Source organism: Camelus dromedarius, chromosome 11, assembly GCF_036321535.1.
Source record: "Camelus dromedarius isolate mCamDro1 chromosome 11, mCamDro1.pat, whole genome shotgun sequence".
Lineage (NCBI taxonomy): Eukaryota > Metazoa > Chordata > Mammalia > Artiodactyla > Camelidae > Camelus > Camelus dromedarius.
This window is the reverse complement of record NC_087446.1, coordinates 8,001,071-8,029,009: the sequence shown is the minus strand read 5'-3', so window position 1 is coordinate 8,029,009 and position 27,939 is coordinate 8,001,071. Positions and strand designations below refer to the sequence as shown.

Genomic DNA, 27,939 nt, shown 5'->3' with positions numbered 1-27,939 from the left:
AGCGCGCTCAGCCCTCCCCGGCCCCCTCCCGCCCTCGCCGCGCCCGCCCGGCGCGCACGACGCCCCCTCGCGGGAGCCCTCCGCGGCGTCAGTCGCGCGAGCCGGAGACGGGGTGGGGGGGCCGCGCATGCGCACGGGCCGGCGGCGCGTGCCGAGCGGGGGGCACCGCGCGGGTGCAGCCACGATGGAAGGGGGTGCGTACGGAGCGGGCAAAGCCGGGGGCGCCTTCGACCCCTACACCCTGATCCGGCAGCCACACACCATCCTGCGCGTCGTGTCCTGGGTAAGGACAGCTGGGTGGCCTGGCCAGGCTGGGGGTGGGGTGGGGGCGCGGACAAGGGTGGCACGCCAGGACAGACCCCCAACCCCACCGAGTGCGGGCAGGGGCGCGGCCACCGGCGGGGAGCCGTCCGGCCCGGGTACTGGCGCCTGCCTCTCTCTCCTTCCTGGGTCCCGGGCGGGGGTCCCGGCGCTCGCCAGGGGCTCCCGCTACTGGAGGCTCCCGCTCCTGCGCCCCAAACCCTGGCTTCCTGGCGTCCCCGTCTTGCGCTCCCCTCGTCGCGGTGACCTCCAGGCCGCGATCAGGCACCTCGCGGCTCGGGTTGCGCGCGGCCGCCTGGGCGGACCCGCGCCCGTGGGGACGGAATCCTGGTTTCAGGTGGCCTTTTTTGGGGGGTGGATCATCTTGCTGAGGTGCACGCGCGCTTGCTATGGACGTTGGAGGAGGAAAGGGCAGGAAAGCAGGTTTTTGTGGCTTAGCCCGGACCTTGTGGAGCGATGCGTCGGGAGCCGGATACCTGGCTTCTACCCGGGACCTGCATCTCTGCAGCGTGACCTTGGGCTGGAAACCACTCGAGAAATGTTCACAGGAAACCAGGAGTTAAATTCCGAGGTGGGCAGGGTCGCCTCCGCTCGCCTGCCTCAGTTTCCCGATTTGTAGAGAGGTGGGAGGAGCCTCCTTGAGACCTCCCTGGGGTCTGGTATTTCCAGAATCTGTGCCAACACCTGGATGCCTGGGGGGTGGGGCAGGGACAGCGGTGAGAAAAAGGTCTCCTAGCCCACAGGGAAGAGCAGAGAGGCCCGTTCAGCCTGATGAGGACAAAAATCCCCCAGTGCAGAGGGCTGAGTGGGGTCCCTGTTCAAACCTGGAGAGTCGGGGAGAGGAGGATGGGACAGAGACAGTCAGCACACAGGGAGGGGTTCACATGGCCTGGGCAAGCACCTCAGGGGATGGAGGCCTGCTGCTGTCTGGGGAGGGATGCCTCAGGCCCCCTAGGGTTGCTGGCCATTGCACACACGCCCTCACTAGAGGGTCTTCCCTCTACAGGCCTGAGGCCCATTCCTGTGGGCCCAGACCAGAAGGACCTGGATTGGGGACACAGGGCAGGGACACTGTCAGCTACCCCAAGGGGCTACATCTAAAGCTAGCTGTGGCCATGGGGAGCTCAAGCTCCCTCGCTCCATATTAAGATGTGATGGGTGGGAGAGCTTGAGTGTCTATCTCCGGCCTTCCAGAGAGAAAGGGAGCTACCTTTCCTTCGTCTAAAAACGTTAAAACTTCCTTCTGGTGCTAAAGGAAGTGTGGCCACGTTTAAACCCCTTTTCTTCTCAAGTGTCCACCAGCTGGGGAGCTCTTTGAGTGCAGGGAAGTCCTGTTCTTTAGTCTTTGGGTCCCCAGTGCTGGCACAGGGCCTGACACCTTGGGTACATCCAGCAGGGTTTATGGTGCTGAGTTCATTCCTCTGTGTCATCTCCAGCTCCCCCAGAGACCCTGGCAGATCCTTGGCGAAGGTAGAGCTCTGGGGAATACCTGCCTGATCAGATGGGTGGGCTCTGTGCCCTGTTTCCCTTTACTGGCCACTGGGCCACTGCCCTAGGAGGGTGAAGTCACTGGCTTTGTGAGGGGGTGTGGGCGTTTTGTCTGCTTGGGTCACTTCTACCTTTGATGGCTTCATTTAGCAAAGCTTTACTGAGTCGGCTAGGCCCAGAGGGAAGGCGGCATGACTCAGACACAGCCCTCAGTGCTCAGGGAGCCCACAGTCCTGCTGGGGAGTGAGCCAGGTACCCCGGGGCAGAGGCCGTGAGAGCCAGGAGAGGAATCAGAGAAGCTTCATGGAGAAGGTGATGTCAAATTGGGCCTGGAAGGAAGAGGAGGGTTTACATATGTGCGCATCAAGGTGCAGGGAGAACATTCCAGGCAGAAGGGAGTAAAGGTAACTGACTGAGCATCACTGTATGTAGGGCTGCTCTCACCATTGCCCAGCTGGTACCCCCAATAGCCTTTGTCACACGTGTGTCATACCTGTGTCACAACTGAGGAAACTGGGGCTCAGAGAGACCCAAGGTTACTCAGCATGTAAGAGGCAGATGGAGGACTTGAACCTAAATATTCTTGTTTCCAAGGCACAGTGCTTACTCTGGGTGAGGAAGAGTTCAGAATCCTGGGATTTCAGGACCGGAAAGGGTGAAGGTCATCTGGGCCAACCCCCATCCAGTGCCCAAACCCCTCCCAAAGGCCCCCACAGTGTCCTAGCCCTGCTCACTACCTTTGTGTGAGCAAAGGCATCTGATACAGGCTGATCGACACTTAAAAAATACATAGGTTTTTTTCTGATCATAGAAGTGAATACCTGCCAATTATTGCAAAACATATATCATTTGTGATGGTAGTACAATATATATGTTTAATATCTCTGAACTGTACACTTAAAAATGGTTAAGATGGTAAATTCTGTGTTATGCGTATTTTACCGCAAAAAAAAAAAAAAAGAAAGAAAAAAGAAAAAAAAGCATGTGTGACCCCACCTCTTGGGGAGGGCTGCTGCCTCCTTCCAGGCTTTCTCAAAGGCAGGTGGTGCGCTGAGACAGTTTAATGCATCGGGGGCATGCAGTGGACGCATGTAGCCACCTGCCCTTCGCCCTTGCACTCCTTTGCTCACCGCAGGGTCTGGCAGGCATGAAGCTTCATCTTCGAGCTAATGGAGCCTGGGCATCCGGGACCGATTTGCCCTGGTTTGCCAGAACTTTCCTGGCTTTAGCACTGTAAGTCCCATATCCTGGGAGCCCCTCTGTCCCAGACAGACAAGACGGTTGGTCACTCCGTTGAGGACTCCCTCTGTGCTCCCCAGATCCCATCTGCAGCCCTGGAGGGGCCCTAGCAATGTGTGCATATGGGCTTATGATTTTGTAAAATTTGTAAAAAAAAAAAAAAGATCTTTTTCTGTTACTAGTTTATTTGAAAGTGGGCCCCCAAACCATATAAGCTTTAGGGTGTCACCAAGCCTGGACCCTCCCTAGAACCTGAGCCCCCAGGCCTGGCAGGACCCCCTTATCTCTTGACTGAGGCTTTCTCAGCTCCTCTCTGCCCTTATGCGCCCTGGGCCCTGCACCCCACCCCAACACACAAACATACACCTGGGAGCGTGATTACTCACAGTAGGAATTGAGGAATTGAACCTGTGGGTTAAGGTGGGGAGGGAGCTAGTGAGCCCTCTGGCAGACCCCAACTTGGACCCTTCCTGCCCTGGGTGAGGAGGGGATGGCTGAGCTGGGACAGTGTCCAGGGCAAGCTCAGAGCTGCTTCCTCTGACCTGGGTTGGCAGGGAGGTGGTCTGTGCTGCCTGGGGGCCAGGAGACCTGCCGCCACTCCTGGCTCCCCCAGGCACCAGCTGTGGCCACCCCTGTGCCTCCGGTCTCCCACTAGAACAAGGAGGCTGGGCTGGGTCAGAGGTGCCCTCTTGCTCCGTGACCGCAGCCTGTCAGTGACCCTTTTCTTTGTCTGGAGCCAGGTGGGAAAATGGAGTTCCGGCAGGGAGCTAGATGTCTTCCTGTAAAGGACCACCTTCTATTGGGAATTTATGTCCTTACTTATAGAGTTTTGAAATTATTTATTGGGAAAGAATATGGGAGCTGATAGATGAGAGGGTTTTTTTTTTCTCTAATTAATGCTCTGTTTTGGACAAATAAAACAATAAAACATTTGAAATTTTGCTGTTTTCACGGTTGATCTCTTAAGGGCTTTGGCTGTAACACTAAGGATTCTGTAAGTAGGGTAGGTGTCATCGCCCCCATGACAGAAGTAAGGCGCATGCTGGAAGTGACTTGTCTACTGGCTCGAAACAGAGACTGGGCTCTGGACTGTCAGAGCTGCAGTTTCAACCCTGTCCGTGTCCACATTCAGTGTACTCCCCGTAGCTTCCCGGTCTGAGTTGAAGTGGCACCAAGGGGCAGCTTGAAGGGGTGGTTTTACACCCACATTTTTATCAGAGCCCCTCAGTCACCCCAAGCAAACACTGAGTATGAAAGCTGAGTTTGCTAAGGCAGCAGCTTCAAGATGAGACCCCTTGGGTTGCCTCCCAACCAGATTTCCACACCCTAGCTGTCCCGCGTAGAAATTCTGGAGCCTGCAGGATCTGTGGATAAAAGGGGTCCAGAGTGAAGACAGAGCCTCTGGCCAACTGTGGTGTGCATTCATTCCTTCCACAAACACCAAGTCCGTGCCAGCCTATGTGTCCCACCGGAGATACTCTCAGTCCGGTGAGAACAGAATTGAGTCCACAAGCACCATCCAGGATGCTACAGGAAGGAAATGCAATGGCTACCTCTGCCAGGGGATGTGGAGGGCTTCCAGGGGGAGGTGACTCCTAAGCTGGTTCTGATAAAGAAGTGTTGGGGGGCACTTCAGGTGGGAGAAACAGCATGTGCAAATAAATACCTGGGGCCATGAGGTCTGAGTGGGTCTTAGAAATGATGGTGAGCTCTTGGGGGTCCGGGTCTGTGAGTGAGAGTGACAAGTCAAGAGGCTGAAGGGGCAAGCAGGTGAGCAGCCAAGGGTAGGCCTTGGATGACAGTTTCACAAGCTGGCTTCATCTGAGGGCAATAGGGAGCCTCAGAAAGGGCTTTTAAGCAGAGAAGAGGTGTGTTTCAGAAGCTCTCTGTGGCTACTGTGTGGAGGCGTGGCTTGGAGAAGGCCCTGGGGGCAGGGGTCCCAGCAGGAAACGTGTGGTCTCATCCAGCCCCACCTCTCCCATCACTGAGCAAGGTCCTGTCACTTACTCAGGGAGCTGGGTCCATGGAGGTAAATCCAGTGTTCCTTTGGCATTTATCATCTTGGAATCTTCCTCGCCTCTTCACCTGCTTGTGGCTGACTGTTGTGTTGGCTGGTCCATCTCTCTCAGGTCTAGAATGGGGTCAGTGCAGAGAGGTCTTCAGTAGTTGTTGGCTGATAGGTTTCTACACGTATCTTGGGCATTTCTTCAGGTCCTGGGGCAGTGTGGGAACTTGAGGAACCTTGGGTTTGGCATCAAGAGCAGGGCCACCAGAGAGGGACCTTGGAAAATCCTAGCCTCTCCAAGCCTCATCTGTAACAGGAGACTGGAGTGCTAGGTTTGGAGCAGACTTGGTTTGTGAAAATAGACATTTAAAGGGCTTGCCATCCAATCCGCTCTTGCAGGTGTGTGACATCCCTGTCCAGTGGGTTTTGTTACCCACAACTTCAGGTGAGATGTTGAGGCCCAGAGAGATTAACTGGAGCTGCTGGCATTGCAGCCCACACCTGACTTCCAGGATGTAGCCTCTGCTTCCTGCTTCTGGGAGTCCCCAGCCACATGGGGAGTCCCACGTGGCCACTTGTGTAAGGCTGTTAGGCAGGCCTGAACCTGGGAAGAAAGAACAAAGGCTGGGGGAGGGAGGGCGGAGAGGAGGAAAAACCAGGAGGAGGAGGGAGGAAAGGAAGAGAGCAGATGGCAGGGCTGGCAAGGGAGCCGCATTTGGCACCTACACCGGAAGAACCAGCTGTCCAGTGGGAGGAGAGGCAGAGCATGGGGAAGTGCCTGGGGCCCGGAGGCCTGAGGCCACATTCTGAACCCCCTCTGTCCCTAACTGGTGGCGTGACTTGAGAAGATGCCAGTGCTTTCTGGGCCTCAGTTTCCCTATCTGTCAAATGGGAAAAGACATCAGATTGGGCTGGTGGTTCCTAGCCTTTCCAGCCTCAAAGAACCCTACTCTTGCTCCTAGATAATTGTAGGTTGGGAACTTTGGGACTAGTCAGTGTTTAAAGAAGTGATGTCAAGAACCAACCCCCAATGCTTTATGGGGGCCTGCAGCCGGGCAGCCCTGGGCCCTGGGTCCATTACTATATGAGCAGAACAGTGTCACCTGGAGCTGGCAGGGCGGCTGGTGCCCCTGTGTTTCTGGGGGAGCCTTCCGGTCCAAGAGGGAATTTTGCTCAGCTCCCCTCTGCTGGGGAAGATGGTGTGGGAGGAGGGGAACTGCGGGGAAGGGGTAGCCCTTTGGCTGGGACAGCCCCAGACTGTCAGGCTCAGACCATTTAGAAAGCAATCATTCAGGAACCCCAATAAGCCAGGGCTCCTCAAATAACTCAGGGTCCCGGGGTCAAGAGAACATGGTCTGTTCCCCAAATCTTCAGCCTCCTCTGAACGTCCCTGATGCCTTCTGTAAATTGCACCGTAACCTGGCCTTCCCCCAGGACTGCGCTTCCCCAGCAGCCTTATTAGTGGCGCCTTTCTTTGCCTCATACCTTCCCTCTGCCAGGTCTGGAGATGGGCAGGGTCCATCTGGCTCCTGAGGCGGCTTCCAGACCATTCTCTGTGAGCTTTGAATCTCAGGCCAGCACTGGACCTGCCACTTCCCTCACTGTGGGCCAGCCCCAGGTCACTTCCCCTGTTCCTGGAAGATGCCTAGACTTGGCACCTGCCCTCTCCAGCACCACCCTGTCTGCGTTCCTGGTCACCGTAGTTCCTGCTTCCATGATCCTTCTCACACCCTGGCCTCTCCCTTCTTTGGCCTCCTTCCTCCTACAGTCTTGTCCTCACCACCTGAGCCACTCTCGGCGGGTGTGCCCTGGCCCTGGCCATTGTTCCCAGGAGCTGCGTGAACTCAGGTGTCTGCCTCTCCACCACCCCCTGTCTTTCCAGCTCTCTCGCTCACCTACCCCGATTCCAGTGGTCCTTGGCTTGGGGCCTCTGAGCCATTGACCCTCCAGCTATGCACCAGCCGTCACCCCATCCTCCCTGTCCCCTTCTCCAGCTTGGGCTCCCTGGTGGCCTCAGCCACCTGCTCCCAGCTCTAGCCCTCCTGTGTCGCTGCACTCACCTGGTGAAGCTCGGCTTGCATCCACCCTTGGCCCCCTCACACCTGCCCGTCTCCTAGGCTCTCGCCTGATCTGGTGGCCCAGGCCAGCCTTGCAGGGTCCGCTAGATCCCAGCCATCTGCTCATGGACTCTGATTCCCTCCCTCCCTCCACTCTCTTCTCCTTCCTCCACTCTGGCTCTTTCCCATCAGCTTACAAATGTGTGTTATTTCCACCCCCTGGCCCATTCCTCTGGTCCTTCAGATTTGTCTGTGGTCACCGTCTCTGGTGTCTCTCCTCCGGTTTTCTCTCACATGCACCCCGCTCAGGCTGTCTCCCTCACTTCTCCATCTTGTCAAGATCACCTGTGACCTTCGCGTTGCCAGATCCCGTGGCCCATTGTTACTAATGGCTCTCCCAACTGCCTCTGGCGCAGTGAGGGGTTTATACATCCTCCCATTGGTTCCGACAGCCTCAGGGCACAGACATCCTGTTGTCTTCTCTTTAGCGTGCCTGGTTTTCACGAGAACTCCCAGTCTAGTGGAGGGACATGTGGTGGAGAAACCTCTTACATATGGAGCACAAGACCCAGAGTGAGGAAACACTCACTCGGGCTCGGGACAGTAGAGTTGAGATGAGAGGGATGGGGCCAGCCAGGTGGAGAGGGGGGACGTTCTGGGCAGGAGGAATGGCACGGATAAAGGCCAAGGCCAAGAGGCACAGCAGAGCGGTGAGGAGAGGCTGCTGCCCCTGTGGGCTGTAAGCTCTGGGGGGCAGGGACCACATCTGTTAGGTCACTGTCATAACCCCAGTGCTAGACGGTGCCTGGCATCTTGTAAGGGCTCCACATGTGTGTGAATGAGGCTGGGAACTGCACTGCTCTGCCCTCCCTCTTCCACCTACCATCTAGTCTTCAAGGTCCAACTCAAATATCACCTCCCCCTTGAAACCTTCCAGGATTCCCCCGAAGCTTGCTTTCTCCTCCTCCCTTTCCTTGTGCTCTTCGTGAAGGCTTGTAAGAACTCTAGAAGTGGGGAGCTTTCCCCCTCTGTGTCTCCTCCAGAAGGTGAGGCAGAGCCTGGGACCGGATTATCTCTCCGAAGACCAGGAATTTCCTCAGAGGGATAGAAAGAGTGAACAATGGCAGGCATGTAGGGGCTGGCAGGGCAGAGGCTGGCATTGGGGTGAGGTAGAGCAGACAACTGGTTGGTTAACCCTGCCGTTCTTACCAGCTGAAGGACCTCGCAGAGCTTCAGTTTCCCCGTCTGTGAAATGGGGACAGCAGTGCCTTCCTCCAGGGCTCACTGGTGCATAAATGAGGTCCTTTGGGGAAGGGCTCAGCCAGTACTTGGTTGGTGTTCACAACCCTTTTCCAGAGTGGTATTGCCTGTCCCCCCTCTCCCCCACGTCCTTCCACCTCAGAAAGATCAGAGGTGGCAGGACCTGGGATATGGAAGGTTGTGGGGCGGGGCATCTGGATACTTCTGTGCAGAGCATGAGCCCTGGGCAGGTCAAGCAGCTGGTCTCTGGATCTCAGTATCCCCATTTCTTTGAGACTTCCACCCCCTTGCGGCTACTCAGCCACGGAGGAAGAAGATGAGGAAGCCTTCAGATCAGCGGGCCAAGGCTCAGTACCTCAGGGACAGGCTGGCCCGGCAGAGCCCACTCCCCACCCCCACCGCCGAGAACACCCGGGGACAGCTTGCAGGAAGATTATGGCCTAATCCCCAGCAGGTCACTTCCAAGGCAGCAGAGCGTGGCGCCTGGGCCAGGGAGGAGAGAAGGGCCCTGGAGCCCCACCCGCCCCGCCCTAGCCCTGCGGCTCTGCACGAGGCTCTGGAGGAAGCCGAGTGCCCACCAGATGCCTGTCACACGCCCCTGCGTTGACTTTGGCCGTTTTCCTCACATGACCTGCGAGAGGCAGGGCCCCGTTCCTGTGAAGGCCCTTGCAGCCTGACTCATCCCTTAAACACACAGCTGCCCCTTTCTTTGTCTACCCTTTCCTGGAGCCCAAGAGGCAGATTGGGGACGTCACGAGGACACCAGCAGGAAGGCAGGTTCAACTCGTGGTAAAGGAAAGGACTTTGCAGCCCCTTTTTAGGAAGTGAGCTCCCTGTGGTCTTAGGTATGCAAGCAGAGACCCAAGCCAAGGATGCTGAGGAGAGAATACTCTTTCTCCCAACTCCTGTGCTGCCTGTGCCTCTGCCCAGCTATCAGGCTTGCTGTTCACTCTCCTTGAAACCTTTCCTGACCCTCCTTCTGGGTCTCTAGGGGAGACATGCACCCAACAACTGAAACAGTAAATAAGGAAAAAAGTATATAATGATATTATCAAGAAAATTAATTGAGATAGTGGAGAATATTGTAGATCTGGGATTCAGGTCTGGAGGGCTTCTCTGAGGAGGTGGCTTGCATTGAGATTTGGATGTTGAGAAGGAACCAACAGGAACCAGCCTGCAAGTTCTGGGGAACTCTAGGCATCCCAGGCAGAGGGAACAGCCAGTGCAAAGGTCCTGAGGCAGGAATGAGCTTGAGAGGGAATGAGAGGAGAGTGGCAGGAAAGGCGTCTGAGAGGAAGGCAGGAACCTTGGAGATTCCAGTGGGGAGGGGGATTTCACCATGGGGTTGTGGGTGGGTGGGATGGAGCAGGAGTTTGAAATGATCTAACTTAGGTTTAAAGAGATCTTTCCAGTTGCTGTGAAGTGGACAGTGCAGGAATGGGAGTGGGCACACAGCTTGGGAAACTGCTGTCCTTGCCTAAGAGGCGGTGGTGGCCTGGACCAGCATCGAGGGTATGGAATAAATTGAGAATTGTTTGGGGGAGGGTGAAGAAATAGGCCCAACTGCCAGGTTGGATGGGGTTCAAGGATGAGCCCGTTTTGGAGTCTGAGCAGCTGAGTGGGAGCCAGTGTGCAGATGGATGAGGGACTGGAGGTCACTAGGGGCTGGGAGAGGCCAGAGGTGAGACCAGCGGCCCACGTAGCGGGACCTTATATGTCTTAGGAGCTGGACTTTACCCTCAGCCCCAGCAGGGACTGCTGAGAGTTGGGGGTGGTGGGCACCCCCTGGCGGCGTCTGGAGCTGCCTTGGAGGAGGCAGAGAGGAGGCTGTCCAGAGTCAGGCAACAACATTGCAGCCTGGAAGTGGGCAGCAACGGAGACCATGAAGTGGAGAGCCAGAGAGCAGGTCAGCTGGCTGCCTGCAGCGTGAGGCAGGGGCCAGGAGCTCCTCCCAGCCACCGGGCTTGGGAACAGATGTCCCTGTACAGAGTGAGAGGTGCCATTCGTTGCCGACAGGACTGGAGGGCGTGGGCTTCCGACTTCATCTCTCTACAGCTTACCTGGGGGAAGACTCAGCACGTGCCTAAGGATGTTTAAATCCAGGCCTCTGGGAAGTTCCTGCGAACAGCAGTGACCTCTCCCCCGCCCACCTCTGCACTGGTCCTGGAGCCCGGGTCAGCCTGATGCCCTGCAGTGGCCCAGGCACAGCCTGCCAGCTCTGTATGCGGATGAGGAGTAAAATGGGGCAGGCCCTTCCTGTGCTATGGGATGGTGACATGGCTCGGGACACCAGGGGTTGCTCCTGGGTCTCATGCGGATCCTGAGCTGGGGATCTGGAATTCTCTTCTTCATGGGGAACAGCTGAAGGTGGAGGTTTGGCTCACATCCTGGCATGGGGTGGAGAGGGGTGGACCTGGGCAGGAGGCCCCATACTTACCCGCTACGGGTCGGCCTGCTATGGGCCTCAGTGAGCCTCAATTTTCTTCTCTGTGAAATGGGCTGAATAAACCTGCTTATGGGGGTGTTTTTTGGTTTCTTTTTTCCTTAGAGGTTTTGATGAGGATTAAATGAGGTGGGTTTTGTCAGGCACTCCCAAATGACGCAGGGCCCCTGTGGAGGCTGTGGGCTACAGGCTCAGGGTCTCAGGGGTCAGACAGACCCGTAAATGAGTCTCAAGCAGGAGTGTGTGCAGGGTCAGGGTCAGGGAGAGTGACTGGGAAGGAGGGTGGCCCAGAAGGCGGCTGGAATCTCTGCCTTCGAGCTGGGTTTTGAAGGATGAGAAGGAGCTCGTTCCTATTTGAAAGATGGAAAAGGTGGCAAAGAGCATTCTGGGGTGTAGGAACAGCAGGGGCAAAATGATCAAACAGCCTGTGGCCTTGCCATCACCTGCTCTCTGGGAGTAGGGGAGGGAGAGGTGAGAGACCAGGGAGGGTCTGGCAGTTCTGGGGTCTCCGTCAGTTTCCCCGTGTCTCTGAATGCAGTCGCTCAAGATTCTGAGATTCCTTCCAATTTGTTTTTCTGGTTTGACATAGCTCTGCTCCAAGTGCCACCTGGAACCTGTTTTTCAAAAGACTCAGGATTGTATTATAAAGATGGTGAAAAAAAATAGTCTTGGCCCATTTACCTTGGTGCTTTTTTTTTCTTTAATGTGAGGGGAAGAGGTGGTTTTTCCTGTGCCTGCCAGTGACCAGTGGCCCTTCTGGGTCCTCCCCCAAGGCCACCCTGCATCCTCTCCTGTTTCCGGGCTGCTGGTCCTGCCTCCGCAGACCTGTCCCCTGTCCCTGCAGCAGGTCTGCTCCCTGGGATGAGTCCCTCCCATGCCTCTGCCGCTGTGGCCAGCGTAGGGTTTCATTCCGGTTTAATTTCCGGTTCTCCGGCAGTGCTCCTGTGCTCCTTGCTGTCCCTGCAGACCCGGCCTTGGCAAGTCTCTCCGGAGGCCGCCCAGCCCAGAGCACTGGCCTTGGATTCAGAGAGACTTGGGTTTGAGCCTCCATCCACCCCTAACCAGCTGCGTGACCTGGGCAGGTCCCTGGACAGACGTGGGTAAAATGAGAATAAGGACACAGACCTCGTGGAGTTAAGAGCATGTATTTCGGCCACATCGTGGGTCTTGAGGGAGTCCCGCTTCCTCCTGCCTCAGACTGTGGAGCAGAAACCTGAGGCCCGGGCCCGCTCTTGGGCCCCCCCCCCCCCCTCAAGGTGGGGAGATGGCAGCTAAATGCAGGTGTTAACTCGGGGCTTAGGGGACTGGGAGGGAGTGTGGGGAGTCTGGTGGTGTGTCCTTGGCCCTGCTTCTTCCCTTCCCGGGCCTCAGTTTCTCCATCTGTAAACTAGCACCCTGATCCAAGGGAGGCTCTGCAACCTGGCCCAGCCCGGCGGCCTGCAAGGGACCTGGCTTGGGCACCTCTGTTTCCTGACTCGTTCTCACTCTCCCTCCCCATCCCTGCAGCAGGCCGTGGCTTTACCTCCAAAATATATTCAGTACCTGCCAATTTACACCATCCTGCTGCCCGCGCCAGCCCAGCCCCTCGTCCCTCACCTGGATGCTGTATAGCCCCTGCTGGTCTTCCTGCTTTCACCTTTGTGCCACAGCCTTGTCAAACCTAAGTCAGATCAAGTCACTCACCTGCTCTTAACCTTGAAGTGACTCCCAAACTCAGCCTTCCCTTCAAGTCCCTAGGGCCAGTCCTTGCCTACCTCAGTGACCTCACCTTGCTCACTCTGCTCCAGCCACACTGGCTTCAGCTGTCTCCCCATCAAGCTTATTCATGCCCCAGGGCCTTTGCACTTGTGGTTCCTCCTCCGTGGCCTGTCTCTCCCAGGCAGTTGTATGGCTCTGCCTCACTGCAGTCGGGCTTCTGCTCAGAGGTCACTACCTCAGAGCCTCCCGTTCACCCAGCCTGTCTCCTCCTGCCCTGCTTTGTGTTTCCTCAGGGCACTTGTCAGGGCTTACATGCACGTTTCTCAGCCGTTTGTCTCCCTGGTGAGAACAGGGACCTTGCCGCCTCAGCCTCTCACACAGGGCCCGGCACATCCTAAGTGCTCAGAAATACTGTCGAATGAATGAACAACTGATGACAGGCCCCAGTTCTCTGCCTCTAAGATGAGGCCTCCCAGGCCCTGGATGCAGGGGGCCCTGTGGGTGCAGAGCCGTCAGCAACCTGGATGGCACATGCCGAGCAGCAGGGCCACCTGGCAGCTCTTCCGGCCCTGCAGACGTTAACAGAAAAGTTAGTTATAGCCCAGGACCTGTGGTGCGGTAGAAACAGTCTTCCAGAAAGAAAACAGTGGCAAGGACTAGGGTATGAGGTGGCTGGTGGGAAATGGAGGGAGTGGGGGCCCAGGAGAGGTGGGCGTGGCAGCTACTTAGAGGGCCTTCTCCGCCAGCCCTGGAAGCTTGGACTGTATCCAGAAGGCGGTGGGGATCCACTTAGGTGATCTTCATGCTTCAGGGTGGGGACCGTGATCCACAGAGCCAGATCTCGTCACCCCTGTGACATCTCACTGCATTTAATCTAGTGTCCCCATGGCCCACCAGGCCTTGTCCCCCTCCTGTCCCCTCATCTTCCCCTTCCCATCGCACGCGCCTCTCTAGCCCCAGCTCCCTGGTCACTGCTCCATCCTAGCTCCTTCCCTCACCTTCAGCCTTTGCCCCTTCTGTTCCTCTGCCTGAAACAAGCTTCCCCGATCTTTGTAGGGCTGGCTGCTCTGCTCAGCTCAAAAATCACTCCTTGGGGCTCCCTTCCCTGCCCACTGCTGCCTTCCCCCCAGCATTTGCCACTGAGGGTCACTGTCTTAATGACCTATCCACTTGTTTAGTGTCAGTCTGGCATTTTTTGGGTGCTTACTGCACGTCATATACTGTTCCTTGCATGCGTGACCTCATTCATGCCTCACAAAACATCAGTGATTTAGCTGCAGTTGTTGCCCCGCTTTACAGACAAGGAAACTGAGGCTCAGAGAGGTCAAGTCACTTGCCCAAGATCACGCCACTAGACAAGTGGCCAGGCTAGGATTCAGCAGGCCCAGGTAATCTGACCCAGACTCTTGCCCCCTCATTCCTGTCCATCCAGATGGTCAGCTCCCCGACAGCAGGGTCTCCATGAACCTGATTACCCCTTGATGCCCCCTCCCAGCATAGTGCCAGGTGCCAAGAAGCCTTTGACCTGTGCTGATGACCAAGGCCCGTGTCTGCGGGGCCTGTGGGGTGGAGAGGAGTGTGAGGATTTCGGGGGCTGAAGAACAGGCAGCAGCTGGAAGCCTCCTCCTTCCACTCTGCCTGTGGGCCCCACCAGGTCCTTCAGAGGGTGTTTTGATCCTGCTCCTTCCCCTCTTGGGGACACATTCTCTCCAGCACTTTCCTCTTGGTGTCTCTGAAGACTCCCTGCTTCTCTCTCCCAAGAGGGCCTTCTTAATGGTTCCTCCTCTGCTGTCCCCAAAGCCCAGACTTCCGCCGCCGCCTGCTGCCCTGCCCACTTCCCTGCAGCCAGCTTTTGGAAGGGTCCACCCTTGTTTCCACCTCCAGCAGCAGTGCAGCTGCAGTGTACCTTCCAGCCCCCAGGGAGCGAGTCTGGTAGAAGCGCTGCTCCAGAGGGCCTTCCTGGTGCTCTGCATTCTTCCCTAGGGCCCCTGGAGAAGGGAGTTAACTCTTACTAAGCCCTGACTGTACCCTGCTCTGCTCCAGGATGCTTGCATGTAATTCTCCCATCAGCCCTGGAGGGAAGGTTAATTTTTACAGAGGACCAGTCTGAGGCTCAGAGCGGTTAAGTCATTTGCCAGAGGCCACACAGCATGAGCAGCAGGCCTAGGATTTGAATCCAGCAGGTCTGTGTGACTCTTCAGTGTATGAAGTCTCTCTAATCAAGAGACTTTTTACTATATATAAAGTAGATAAGCAACAAGGACCTACTGTAGAGCACAGGGAACTATATTCAATATCTTGTAATAACCTATAATGGAAAACAATCTGAAAAAGAATATATATATATACACATATATATATGTAAAACTGAATCACTTCGCTGTACACCTGAAACTAACAATGTAAATCAATTATACTTCAATTAAGAAATAAAATTTTAAAAAAGGAGGCTTTTCCATTTTGCAGGATCAGTGACATCTGGTGACATCAGTGCTGGGATTCCCAACCTGGCAGTTTTCTGGTAGGAGCCTTGGACTTGTTTTGGTGCACAGGTCTCAGGGGCTGTGTGAGTGGTAGTTCCTGGAGTTGTGCGGTGCATGGCCCAGGCAGCCGGCTATCAGAGCCAGCCTTCATCTCCCGGTGGCATCTGCCTTGTTGGCTGGACTGTGTCAGTAGCCCAGGATCCCTCGGTTCGAGTTCAGCCTGTACTACTGACGACAATGTCACCTTCTCTTTCTGAGCCTCAGTTTTCCTACTCTGTTAATGGGGGGCAGAACAAATGGCCTTTGCTGCTTTGTGGGGTAACTGTGAAGATCCCGAGCCTGTGACCGTGTAGAATCGTGAGCCAGGAGGCCTGTGTGGGTCTGCAGGTGGCAGTGATGCAGACATTCCAAAGCAGGACTGGCGATGTGTGGCTCACAGACCGCAATTGCCTTCTTTGGTGCCTGTGGCTGAACCAGGACACAGAATCCCAAACCTTTCTTTTTTTTTTTTTTTTTTAGTTGCAGAAAAATTCACATTACCCACAATAGGCTATTTTTAAGTATACAGTTCAGTGGCATTTAGTGCATTCACAGTATTATGCAACTGCCACCTGTCTAGTTTCAGAGCATGTTCATTGCCCCATCAGTACACCCCATACCCATTGAGTAATCACTCCCCAGTCTCCCCTCCCCCAGCCCCTGGTAACCTCTAGTCTTCTGTCTCTATTTTGCCTATTACGGGTATAATACACAAAAGAAACTATAATAGTAACCATTGTGTCTGGCCTCTTTCACTTCACCCATTTTAATGTTCATCCAGCTGCAGCAGGTATCAGAACTCTGTCCCTGTTTATGGCTGAATAATATTCCATTGTATGGATATGTCACAACTTACTTCTCCATCTGTTAACAGACACTTGGGTCAGAATCCTTCTTAACACACAGTGTCACGAACCAGTTGTCTCCAAACTTTTGATCATGCACTCCTTCAGGAGAAATTTTTGAATCAACCCTCCCATTAAATGTGGATTTGAAACCCATGCACTTATGGTCAATTAATCTACAACCAAGGAGGCAAGAATATACAATGGAGAAAAGAGAGTCTCTTCAATAAGTGGTGCTGGGAAAGCTGGACAGCTACACGTAACAGAATGAAACCAGAACATTCTCTAATAGTGTATAGAAAAATAAACCCCAAATGGATTAAAGACCTAAATGTAAGACCAGAAACCATAAAACTCCTAGAGGAAAACATAGGCAGGACACCTTGACATAAATTGTAGCAATAATTTTTTTGAATCTGTCTCCTAAAGCAAAGGAACTAAAAGCAAAAATAAGCAAATGAGACCTAATTAAACCTAAAAGCTTTTGCACAGTGAAAGAAACCATCAACAAAATGAAAAGACAGTCTTCTGGGATTTGGGAGAAAATATTTGCAAATGCTATGACCGATAAGGGGTTAATATCCAACATATGTAAACAGCTCACACACCTCAACGTCAAAAAATAAACAATCTGATTAAAAAATGGGCAGAAGAACTGACCAGACATTTTCTGAAGAGTAGATGCAGATGGCCAACAGGCACATGAAAAGGTGCTCAACATCGCAAATCAGGGAAATGCAAATCAAAACCACAGTGAGATACCACCTCACACCTGTCAGAATGGCCATCATCAAAAAGAACACAAATAACAAATGTTGACGAGGATGTGGAGAAAAGGGAACCCTTGTACACTGTTGGTGGGAATGTAAATTATTGCAGCCACTGTGGAAAACAGTATGGAGCCTTCTCAAAAAACTAAAAATAGAACTATCATCTGACCCAGCAGTAGTCTAGCAATATACAGTGGACTCAGCTGTAAAAAAGAATGACTTTTTGCCATTTGCAGCAACATGTAAGGGTGAGGGTTTAAGAGGTACAAGCTGTTACGTATAAAATAAAGCTACAGGGATATATGGTACAACAAGAGGAATATAGCCAATATGTTATAACTGTAAATGGAGTATAACCTTTAAAAACTGTAAATCACTATGTTATACATCTGTAACATATAATATTATACATCCACTATACTTCAATTTAAAGATGTAGATTTGTTTTATATAGATTATTACTACACTGATATGTCCAGTACATTCTAAAGCCCGTTGTAAAGGGTGGACATCTTAAAAAGATAAGATTCTTAAAATGATGCTTCTCGTATTTTTTCCCACACCTGCCCTGGAGTCACTGCTCATCTTGGGTCTTAGCTAAGGACAAAACTGTGTCTAGCACACACTGAAATTATAGCTTCTTATTGTGGAAAAATTAGAAAGCAAAGTGAAGTGGAAAACGGACAAACAATAAAAATCCCCTGCAGCCTGCACCTGAGGCTCCTGCAGGCCACACCCGGGGGTCCATCTTCTTGTTTGTGTGTGTGTCCATTGGGTCTGGGCCTTCTCATCCTCAGTTTCAGGGGAGGCGAGAGGCAGGAGGAAAAAGCGTGAACTTGAGAGTCAAGTCCCTGGGTTTGAAGCCAGCTCTGCCACTTGGTTGTGTGCTGTTGTGGCCGGTGTATTTTTTCACTCATCACTCTTTCCACTTGTCAGGGCCTGGGCAACAGGGAAGGATGGGACCAAGGACAGGGCTTGAGACCCCAGAACAGCCCGTGGCTCCGCACAGGGGAGGGGATCATAAGATGGGGCTGGACACGTGCCAGCATCTGGAGAAATCAGCCTGGGGTGTGGGGGCTTGGCAGGTTCCCAGAGGGCGAGAAAACGCTTGTTCTGGGAGGCCAGGTCCTGTCGGAGAGGAATTGGTGTCAGGGCCCAGGAAGACCTCTCAGACCTTCAGCAGACTAGAAGGGGATTGGGGCCACATCTGCAGTGGGAGGGTCCTCAGTGCCTGCAGCTGAAGAAGGAAGTAATTAACCCGCCTGTGCTGTGTGACCCCAGGTGAGTTCCCCTCCCTCTCTGGGCCTCTCCTCTGAAATGCCTGCTTAACTCTGGCCATGTGGCTTTTTGGGGTGAAGGGGCTTACAGAGGGGCAGGCAGCAGGCCAAGGGGCTTGGTAGCCTCCCCCTCCCCCAGGGCTGGTATGGGAGGGGGCCTGCCCGGGTCTCATTCCTGCCCCCGCCCCCCCCCACCTCCCCGGCAGGTGTTCTCCATCGTGGTGTTCGGCTCCATCGTGAACGAGGGCTACCTCAACAGCTCCTCGGAGAGCGAGGAATTCTGCATATACAACCGCAACCCCAACGCCTGCGGCTACGGGGTGACCGTGGGCGTGCTCGCCTTCCTCACCTGCCTGCTCTACCTAGCCCTGGACGTGTACTTCCCACAGATCAGCAGTGTGAAGGACCGCAAGAAGGCCGTCCTGTCTGACATCGGCGTGTCGGGTGAGCCCCAGCCCCGGCAGGGACCCCCAGCACAACAGAGTCCACAGGGGGGCGGTCCCAACCATGGTCCCACTTATCCTCATGTACACCTGTGAGGCACCTGCCACCCTTCTCCCCATTTTCCAGATGAGGAAACTGAGGTGCAGGCGGGTGAAGGGACAGACTTGGGGTGACAAACCTGGCAGCAAGGAAGGGTGGGACCAGGCTGGGCCCAAGACCCCAGAACCGCCCACAGCTCAGCGGGGAGGGGAGCAGAGTGGCCTCTTCTGGCCCCTCCCTGGTGGAGCCCTATGAGGACTAAACAGGTTGATGGCCCTGGCGCACAGTAGGTGCCCTGGGGGAGTCAGAACTTGGAGCTGGGAGCTACCTTCAACTGTTGCCCTTGCCCTTCAGAAACGGGCTTTGGCAGTGGTACCCTGCCCTCTGTCCCTCTGCGTTCTGAGAAACTGATGGGAGGATCTCTGGTTTGGTGTCACTGGCCTAGGGCTGTGGTCTCAGGTCTCTGGCTGGGACCTCCCCCACCTCCAGGCCCAGGATTCTCAGGATGAGCCCAGTTACCTGCAGGCATTGAGGCCTGGGGTCCCTTAGACCTGAAGGAATGAGAGTGACATGAATGATTCTCAAACTGTTCCATGGAGCCCCAGGGTTCCTTAGCATTGCCTCTGGAAGGGGCTGGGTTCTAGGCACCACCCTGTGGTCACACACATATTTTTGTCCTGAGCAGCTCCGGGCTTCTCTGTAGACCCCGGCCACCCAGAGAATATCTTGTCACCACAAGTTTCCCACCACTAAACTCCCTGGACCTCGGCTTTCAAAGGGCCCCTTACCAACCTCGGGGCTTTGTGAGGCTGCAAACACATTAGAGGTCGAGACTCAGACCCAGAGTTGAGCCACCACCCTGGCCCCAGTGTCCCCTCATACTCCCATGCCCAATTCTCTGGGAGGCTGCCGTCGGGCGGAGGGCCAGGCGGACATTTCTCCCAGGGAGCTGCGGGCCTCAGGTGGACCATGGGTCCGTCAGGGATTTAGCCGGGAAATCTGTGTTTGACTGAGGTTAGAGAAACACCGGCCTGGGCTGACTGACTGTTCTCTGTCTCTCCCTGCCTCCCTCCCTCTCACCGCCCGGGCCCTCCTGGATCTGCTCCTGGCCTGGCTGGCTCCTTTCCGTGGTCTCTCTCCCGCTCTGCATGTGACCCGCCTCTGTTCTCACCTGCACCTTCCCTGTGCTCCCCACTCTGCCCCGCCTTTGGGGGTGGGGGAGTGTGGGAGATGCTCTCTTGAACCTCACTCCGTTCCTTGGTTTTCCCGTTTCCTCGCCACTCTCGTGGCCTGTTCTGCCTGACCCTGTGGACACCCAGCCTTCTGGGCCTTCCTGTGGTTCGTGGGCTTCTGCTACCTGGCCAACCAGTGGCAGGTCTCCAAGCCCAAGGACAACCCGCTGAACGAAGGGACAGACGCTGCCCGGGCTGCCATCGCCTTCTCCTTTTTCTCCATCTTCACGTGGGTGAGTACCTACCCGCCCTGTTCTGCTTCCTTCCTCGATGCTCACGGCAGGGCTGCTCCTGCCAGCGAGGATAGTCCCGTGGTGATGGCAGACCCTGGTCGTGGTACAGAGCACCCTGCCTGTGGTAACAGACCCCCCTCCCAACCACTCCAGTAGTCAGGTGGTAGGTATTTACTGTCCCCTCTTACAGATGAGAAAGCTGAGGCCTAGGCTTTGAGGCTCAAGGCTGGAAAGAAGCCCCACCCTAGAGTCAGGATGGGTCACATCTTGGGGCTGCCTCTAATTTTCTGGGCCTCTATCTTCCCATCTGTAAAACGGGGAGATTAGACTTGGGGTGGGGGGTGTCACAAACACAGGTGCCCAGGGAGCAGGCAGGGTGTGAGAAGGTGTGAGTGGAGTAGGTGGCATGTGCCCGCCATCCTAAAAGGGCATCTTCTACTCGGCCCCTGTTCTGAAGCAGGAATGAGGACCCACAGAGCCCAAGTCTTCCTGTTTTCCCAGAAAAGCCAGAATTCTGAATTTCTATGTGAAATGTCATCTCTGTGTTAGTGATTTATTCACGTTAAAAAATATACATTGTTTGGGTCAAAAAAAATTTGTCTCTGAGCCCCACCGGCCAGAGGTCACTCTTGCGGGCCTGGACCCGGTGGTCTCGAACCCCCATCAGTGTAGCAGCAAGGCTGGCCCGTCTTTCCCTCTGGTTTCAGGTCCTCTCAGTTTATTTCTTCTCATCTCCCTCCTGAAGATATCTGGGGTCACATATGCTCCGTGCCTCCATCCCAAGGGTTATCCCTTCTCCTCCTGCAGCCCCCTCCCCTCCAGGCCTTCCAGCTGTCCTGGCCCAGCCTTCTGCAAGGAGGAGGCCCCAGAGCTGTATGCGGGCAGCCAGCCCTGGCCCCTCCTGTGAAGCTGTGCTGCAGCCAGGCTTCCTTGCCCCAACCACTCCCAGCCTGTCCTGGGGAGACTTCTTTCTCTTTTTATGGATCCCTGGATATCCATTTTCTCTTGGGGGTAGGGCTCACAGAGAAGGGGTGGGCGATTGGACACCAGGACTCCCAGGGGCGAGTCTGGAAGCCCGACTGACAGGTGCTCACCGGCCCATGGAAGCCAGCTTCCTACTGGCCCCTCTGCCTTTCCCTGTTCTTCCCCACTGGCCTCACCCCCTGCTCTCTCCTGGCAGAGCCTGACTGCAGCCTTGGCCGTGCGGAGATTCAAGGACCTTACCTTCCAGGAGGAATACAGCACGCTGTTTCCCACCTCGGCACAGCCATAGGCCGGCCTGGCTTCCAGAGGCAGGGAGCCCTAATCATGCCTGGTGGCGAGGTTGGGGGGCGTCCTACTGCCTGGACTGGCCGGGATGCCAGGGTGTGCAGGGCAGTGGAAGGCTGGCTTGAGAAGCCAGTTAAGACTCACCACATACTCACTCATTGCCTCTTTTGTTTCTTCTTCATGTGTCCGTTCACTCAGTAAACATTTATTGAGCAACTGTTTTGTGCCTAGTGATGAATCAGATGTGGTCCCTGGCCTCAGGAGCCCATAGGCTGGAGAGGGGAAGACAAAACGAAATCTCCCCCAGATGGACTGCTGCAGGCTGTTGGATGGTTGGAGGTGGCTCCACACATGGGCTGCCAGGGTGCTGAGCTGTGGGCACAGTGTGGGAGCCTGTCCCACAGCTGTGACATGAAGGCCGATTTTACAGTCCCTGTGGAGGCTGGCTGCCAAGGAGGGCCTGGCCAAGGACATCAGAGGGCTCCTGCTCTGGCTGTGTTCCCATGTGCTGTGTGACCCTGGGCAGACCCCTGCACCTCTCTGAGCCTCAGTCTACTTCCCTCAGCTGAGGAGTGATAATAGACCAACTTCTCAAGGCTGTTGTGCAGGTGAAACAAAGGTTGGCACAGGGCTTGGCACAGAGATGCTCAATAAATGTAGGCTCTTTTGTTCGTTCGTTCATTCATTCTCTCCAAGGAGTCAGGGATACCTCCATAATCTCTACTTTGAGAGTGATTCCCATGTGGTGAGTCCCTGTTCTTCCAAAGGACTTTGGCCTCCAATTCTACACAGGTTGCCTTTTGGGGCCCTCAGCTGCCTGGGCAGGAACCCACCTATCCTTCCACTCTCTGCAGGAGTTGAGGAGGTGATGGAGCACAGACTGGTCCCCAGAGCAAAGTACTGCGTGGTGGAGATGCTGCAGAGAGTACACCTGCTCTGAAGAAGCAGGGCCAGGTGGACCGCCAGGTCCCTGGGCTCTGAGCAGAGCTCCCAGCCTCCCCTCTGCACCTCAGTCCAGCAGGGACCCACCCCCTTGCATAGCTCCTGTCTGTGCCTCCTTGAACACAATGGCCAAGGGAAGCCTTGACTAAATAGGGACAGAGGAGTGACCACAGAGATAGCACTAGGTGCTGGTAGCTACAGGCCCCTCCCTGGAAGGGTCCAAGGTCATCTGCTCCAGGCCTTTGCCTCCATGCAGGACACTGGCCTGGACAGCGAAGCCAGGGAGCTGCGGGAGGACCAGGTCTGCAGAAGTTCCTCTCAGGGACTCATTCATTCATTCCCTGTGTGCTCTTGTGGACTCGCTGATGGCTCAAGGATTCTGAAGATGTGGCCCCTACCCCAGGGGGGCTTTCCACCTCCTGCTTCTCCAGGCTCCTGCATCTGAGCCCCTCGCAGCCAGGACCTCATCCTAACATAGTGGAAAATACAAGAGGACCACTCCTGATTTTCTCAGCCTGTCTCTTTGAGGCCTGGCCTGCCTTTCCTAGACCCCTGGCACTTTGTTTTAAACAGCCACTTTCCAGGGAGGGCTGCCCCTCTGACCTTTCTCCAGTGACATAAATTAAAAGCTAATGCATAGTCACTGGGCTTCTGGAACTTTCTGGAATAGAATGCCAAGCACACTTCACCCCCTGCCTCTCATCTGCTGGCCCTTTTGGGTTCCTGGTTGACTTAGATACTGATCAAAAGGAAGGAGGTGGTAAGGGCCCTGGTCTGGGAAGGGGCAGGAGCCCTGTGTCCCAGATCTGGGTTCTGGTACTAACCCTGCCATGAAGCCTCCCTTTTCTAGGCCTCAGTCTTCCCAGGCCCCAAATGGGAGTATGTAGGACATTAGCACTTTTCCATCATAAGCAGATAACCTGGGTTGGGAAGATCTCTGGATAAGGTTCACTCTCTGGTCTGGTTCACTCTCAAGTGAACCTATACAACATTTTCTTTTAATGACAGATTTGATTTCTTTCCTAGCTTGGTGTGGTCAGTGTCGTTGTCCTTAATAACAATGTAATTGCTTTTAATGAAAAAGAATTTTCTACCTATGCATTTGTGCTGTAGACAAGTCCTTCCTAGCTAGGTCCTATGAAAGAAGGGCTTCAGTGGTCAGATAGGGTTGGCAAATGTTGCTTGCCTTAGATTCCCCCAGCATACATTAAACAGTCAAGGCTCTGACAAATCCTATGGTCCTGAAACTTGTTTCTTTCTCTTTAACTCAGGTTCCCAATCTTGTTTGACCAAGTATTTCAATTAGAATTAGGTTCAGCAGCAAATGACAAAAATTACAAATAACAGTGGTTTAAACAAAGCCCAAGTCTGGGAAGACGGTCCAGGGCTGGCATAGGGGCTCCAGAAGTCTTTAGTGGCCCAGACCTCTTCCATCCCTACAACTGGCTCATGGACCTCATGGTTCATTATTGCAACTAGAGCACCAGCTATCACATCTGCATTTAGGCATCAAGTCAAAGGGTGGGACAAGGAACTTAAGGGAGATCCTTTGGCCAGAACTTAGTCATATGGCTATGCCTAGGTGCAAGAGAGACAGAATAGCTCAGAATAGCTTTTCGGAAATACCAACAGTTCTCTGTCCCACCAGGAAACTTTTTTTTCCCTTTCTGCATAACACCCTGAAAACACAGTTTGAGAAGGATGCTGTGGCCTTTGGGCCATTTTAACATCCACGTGGAAACTCTAGAATTTCTGGTGGCTCAGCGTGACCTCTGGGATTAGGGGACATGGAGCAGGTGATTTCTGAAGTTATTTCTGGCTAGACGATGTAGTTCTGGGCTGGCTGCCAGGACAGCCTTCCTTCCCCCAAGTCAAGCTTGGTTTTATCTTGGGTGCTTTGAGGATATTTAACCCTCTACTGCATGTGTCCTGTGAACTAACCTCCACTAACCCAGTGCTCTTGTCTGTCTCTCCCGTAACCATCCCCTCCCGCCTGTCCTTGTCCTCGCCGGCCCCCGTCCCCAGGCTGGCCAGGCTGTGCTGGCCTTCCAGCGGTACCAGATTGGCGCCGACTCGGCCCTCTTCTCCCAGGACTACATGGACCCCAGCCAGGACTCCAGCATGCCTTACGCCCCCTACGTGGAGCCCAGCGCCGGGCCAGACCCCGCCGGCATGGGCGGCACCTACCAGCAGCCGGCCAACACCTTCGACACTGAGCCCCAGGGCTACCAGTCGCAGGGCTACTGAGCCGCAGTGGCCGGCTGCCCCTGCCCTACCCCAGCTGCCCCCTGCCCTCTCCCTCCACACCCAGCCCCCTGCTCCCTCCCAGGCTGCCCTGCTTAGCACCTCCAGGTGGTTTCACTGAGGTCCAGGGCAGCTCGGGTGGGATGGGGCAGTAGGTGTTGGGGCGATGTCCCAGTAAGTTGTGTCCAGCAGGGCCCTGGGGGGTTTGCATTCATTCTTTGTGTCTTCGAGCAATCATTGAGCACCTACTGTGTGTCAGGCCTGTTCTGGGCAGAGTGGCGAAAGACAAATGGTTCCTGGAAAGGGGGAAGAGATGTGGAGGCGGCCCTGAGGGTACCAGAGGGAAAGGTCGACCGGGAATATTTGGCTATGGTGTGTGACTGGGGGCTGTCACCCACTAGGATTGACACAGTCCCCCTGCTTGGAGTGTTGGGGCCGTCTCCATGTTATGGTTGAGGAAACTGAAGCGTGGAGAAGTCAAGAAGCCCAGGGTCACTCAGGCAGCCAGTGATGGAGGTGCGACCAAGCCCAGGCTGCCCAACTTCAGAGCACCTGCTGTCCCCTGTCCTCCCTGCCTCCCCCTATCCCTGAGCCAGGGGCTCCACTGCTAGTGCTACTGTCATTCTAGGAGGCCTTGGGGACCTCAGCCCGTGAGACACCCTGATTCTGCTGCAAGCCAGGGGCCTGTTCTGCCCTGACTGTTCCCCCTAGCGGGACAGCCCTGCCTCCAGGCCCCTCTCCCCACATCTCACGACCCCTCTCCGGCCTCCTCCCAGGGCAGGAGAGCCAAGAGGGCTCGCCTCACTCCCTCGGTCCCCTGTCCTGCTCTGTGCTGTGCGTATCCCATTGGGAGCTCCAGCACCCCTTCATGGTCTCCTGAAGGACTGACCGCTGTCCCTGCCTCTAGAAGGGGCTTGCTAAATCCCTGCCTGGGGCTGGGTGGACAAGGAGGCCCAGAACGGGGAGCGACCGGCCCAAGGTCACAGTGAGTGAGTGGCAGAGCTGGGCTTGCTACCTGGGCTTCTTGGCCCCAGCCACCCAGCAGGTGCCCCATTCCCTGCCCTTGTGACCTCCCAGGAAACAGAGCTGATCTGGGACACTATGTCATCTTCCCCTCATCCGGGCTCAGCCAGGGATAGCCAAGGACATGGAGGGTCCCTCTTCTGGCCTTCCAGAAGGCCTGCCAAGGGGCTGGTCTTTCTGTGGGAGGACAGGGGCTCTAGACCCAGCAAGGCCAGCCTGCAAGCTGCTGCCATGGGACAAAGTGTCCCCAAGGTGAACGGTGAGAGCCCTTGGTACATATGAAAGGCTCAGGGAGGCCACAGGCTGAAGGGGAGAAGGGCAGGTGTCCCCAAGGGCACAAGGAGGGTTGTAGAGGGCAGGGAGGGACTCTGGCACAACCTGTGCTCTTCACTGAGTCTTAACGGATGAGGAGGCCTTGAAGAGGGGAGAGAGGTGTGGGAGGCCTGGGGCCCAGCATCCACCAGCCAGTCCTCAGGGAGCAGGGCAACAGGGTTGTGGACGTTCCCACCACCAGCCCCCACAAGAACCCGAAGAGGCAGGTAATACTCACCTGCCTTTTTGTTCGGCAGTTATGAGACACCTGTGCCAGGGATAGTATGAGGGTAGGGTCCCTGCCCTCAAGGAGCAGATGTCAGAGATGAGCATTAAACCGATATCTGTACCCAGGGTCCATTACAGGGTGAAGTGCTATTCGAGTGCATGATGAGCTGAGGGCCCTGAGGAGCGGCCCTGCGGATGGGCAGGAGTTAGCCTGGCAACCAGGGGAGGAGGGGGGATTTCCCAGGCAGAGAAGTAGCGTCATTGTCCCCGCTTAACAGAAGGGGAAAGGCTCAGAGCCCATGAGTGAGTTAGTGAAGCATGGATTGGGTCTGGTCATGTCCTCCCAAGGGACAGCAGTGACAGGAGAGGACCCCAGGCAGCCGAGTGACAGCTGCTTGTTGCTGACTTCGATTTTCCATGTCTGGGGAAGGGGCTGTATCTATGGTTCTCTCCCTTGGGTGGCCCAAGTAGGGACAGGATGGGATCATAGTATCTGCCAGGCTGAGCAGTGGAACCTGTACCAGCCCAGAGGGTTGTGAAGCAGATGAAGGTATGAGTGGGCATGGGTGTTTCTGGCAGAGAGAAGTTCTGTGCCAACGCAGGATGCTGTGAAAAGCCCACCCCCCTCGCCCACTCCCCACCAAAAGCCTCCCTTGCTGATGGGCAGTGGAGACCCCAGGGTGCTGCCCATCTGTTCTCCCTGGGCGCTGACCAGCTGCTGATGATGCTGGGCTAGAGGGCAGGGTACCATTTAAGCTTCACCCAATCCCTGGGTGTTTATTACAGACTCTCCCTGCCACCCCAGAATGGGAAAGTTTACAAGACCCTTGCCAGGAGTAGGGGCTGCTGAATCATCTCCGCATCCTCCACTCATCCTGGGTGCAGCCCAGACAGGATTGATCCTACTGTCAAGCCGTGCGGTAGGGAAGGCAAGAAACAGTGGACGAGAGATTTGGAGGGCAGGATATGATTGCGACCCGGGGCTCCTGACTCCCCTGCGGAATGGCTGGTGGGGAAGCCTTGCCCCTGTTGGCTGAGGACAGCCCCCTGGGGGCCCCAAGCTTAGAGCCTGTGCTCACAGGCCAGCGGTATCCCCTTTTCCCTTCCTGCTGCCCTATTCTGCCTCCCCCTTGCTTCCAAGCCCTTCCTTGGAGAAGGGCACCCCTGCAGACTGACCTTGCTGAGTTTGGGCTCCCTCCTTCCCTCAAGCGCAAGAGAGGGCCAAGGAAAACTGGGTTCCACATAAGCTTAGAGCTGCAAGGATGCTTAGATGTGGAGAGTTGGGCCAGGAAGACAGTGACTTGTCCAATGTCAAGCACAGAGCTAGAGTTTCGGGGTCCAGGTCTTCTGCCTCTGAATTGACACTGATCCTGCACAGTCACAGGCCATCTGCCTCGGTGCGGCTCCTGGTCCACCTGGGGGTGTAATAGCTGAGGGACTAATTCCCAGAGTACCGGCTTCTGTTCCCCACTCCAAACTTCCCTGGTGATTCTTGACCTTCAAAGACTCTTGGGGGTCCCAGGCTTCCCCCATGTAACCAAGAGCCCCCATATTACCCTTCAGGGGCCCCCAACCTTGGCCCAAGACCCCTTTGGTTCTCTTAAGGAGCACAAAGGGGGAACACCTCTCCTAAGAGTTCGTGGGAGGATGGACTTGTCCATCCATCTCCCAGCGCTGCCCCTTGATGTGACACTCCCCATCCCCTGGTGCCCAAAGCCCTTGTCTGGGTGCCCCAGCCCTTCCCGCAGCATTACTGCCTGTGTATAGTATAAATATATATATTTTCTATATATAAGATGTATAATATAAGGCTCCACAAATATATCTGTGTGTGTGTGTGTGTGTGTGTATGTGTGTGTGTGTGTGCAGTGAATGGCGGTCCCCATCCTGGGCCCCGACTCTAGACTCCCCCACCACCTGGTTAAGTCTCAAGAGTGACTCCAGTGGCCCCTTGGCACCCTCCTTTATGACATCCATCCATTTGTGGTGAATCAAGTGAAGGTGGTGACTTCCGGTGACATAGTAATAAAGTGAAGACTCAAAACCCA

The 27,939-nt window shown here is 55.2% G+C and overlaps 1 protein-coding gene across 3 annotated transcripts; it reads left to right on the top strand.

Moving 5' to 3' along the window:
• Nucleotides 1-119: 119 nt before the first annotated feature.
• On the top strand, nucleotides 120-27,939 carry SYNGR1 (synaptogyrin 1). 3 transcript variants are annotated; one of them, XM_031463301.2, is made up of 4 exons: nucleotides 120-283; nucleotides 18,132-18,369; nucleotides 19,728-19,873; nucleotides 22,341-23,315. In XM_031463301.2, exons 1-4 carry the CDS (start codon nucleotides 128-130, stop codon nucleotides 22,527-22,529), a joined length of 729 nt encoding a protein of 242 aa, XP_031319161.1. In that variant the 5' UTR covers nucleotides 120-127; the 3' UTR covers nucleotides 22,530-23,315. The 3 variants fall into 3 exon arrangements, with proteins under 3 accessions (XP_031319161.1, XP_031319160.1, XP_031319163.1); XM_031463300.2 differs by lacking the exon at nucleotides 22,341-23,315 and adding an exon at nucleotides 24,110-27,939 and having other exon boundaries at nucleotides 122-283; XM_031463303.2 differs by lacking the exon at nucleotides 22,341-23,315 and adding an exon at nucleotides 21,054-21,358 and having other exon boundaries at nucleotides 127-283.

Bases quoted from the DNA above. Each gene is read 5' to 3' on its own strand.
- SYNGR1 (XM_031463300.2), top strand. From the start codon at position 128: ATGCGCACGGGCCGGCGGCGCGTGCCGAGCGGGGGGCACCGCGCGGGT. The intron at 284-18,131 runs GTAAGGACAGCT...CCTCCCCGGCAG, and splicing joins TCCTGCGCGTCGTGTCCTGG to GTGTTCTCCATCGTGGTGTT. The intron at 18,370-19,727 runs GTGAGCCCCAGC...GTGGACACCCAG, and splicing joins GTCTGACATCGGCGTGTCGG to CCTTCTGGGCCTTCCTGTGG.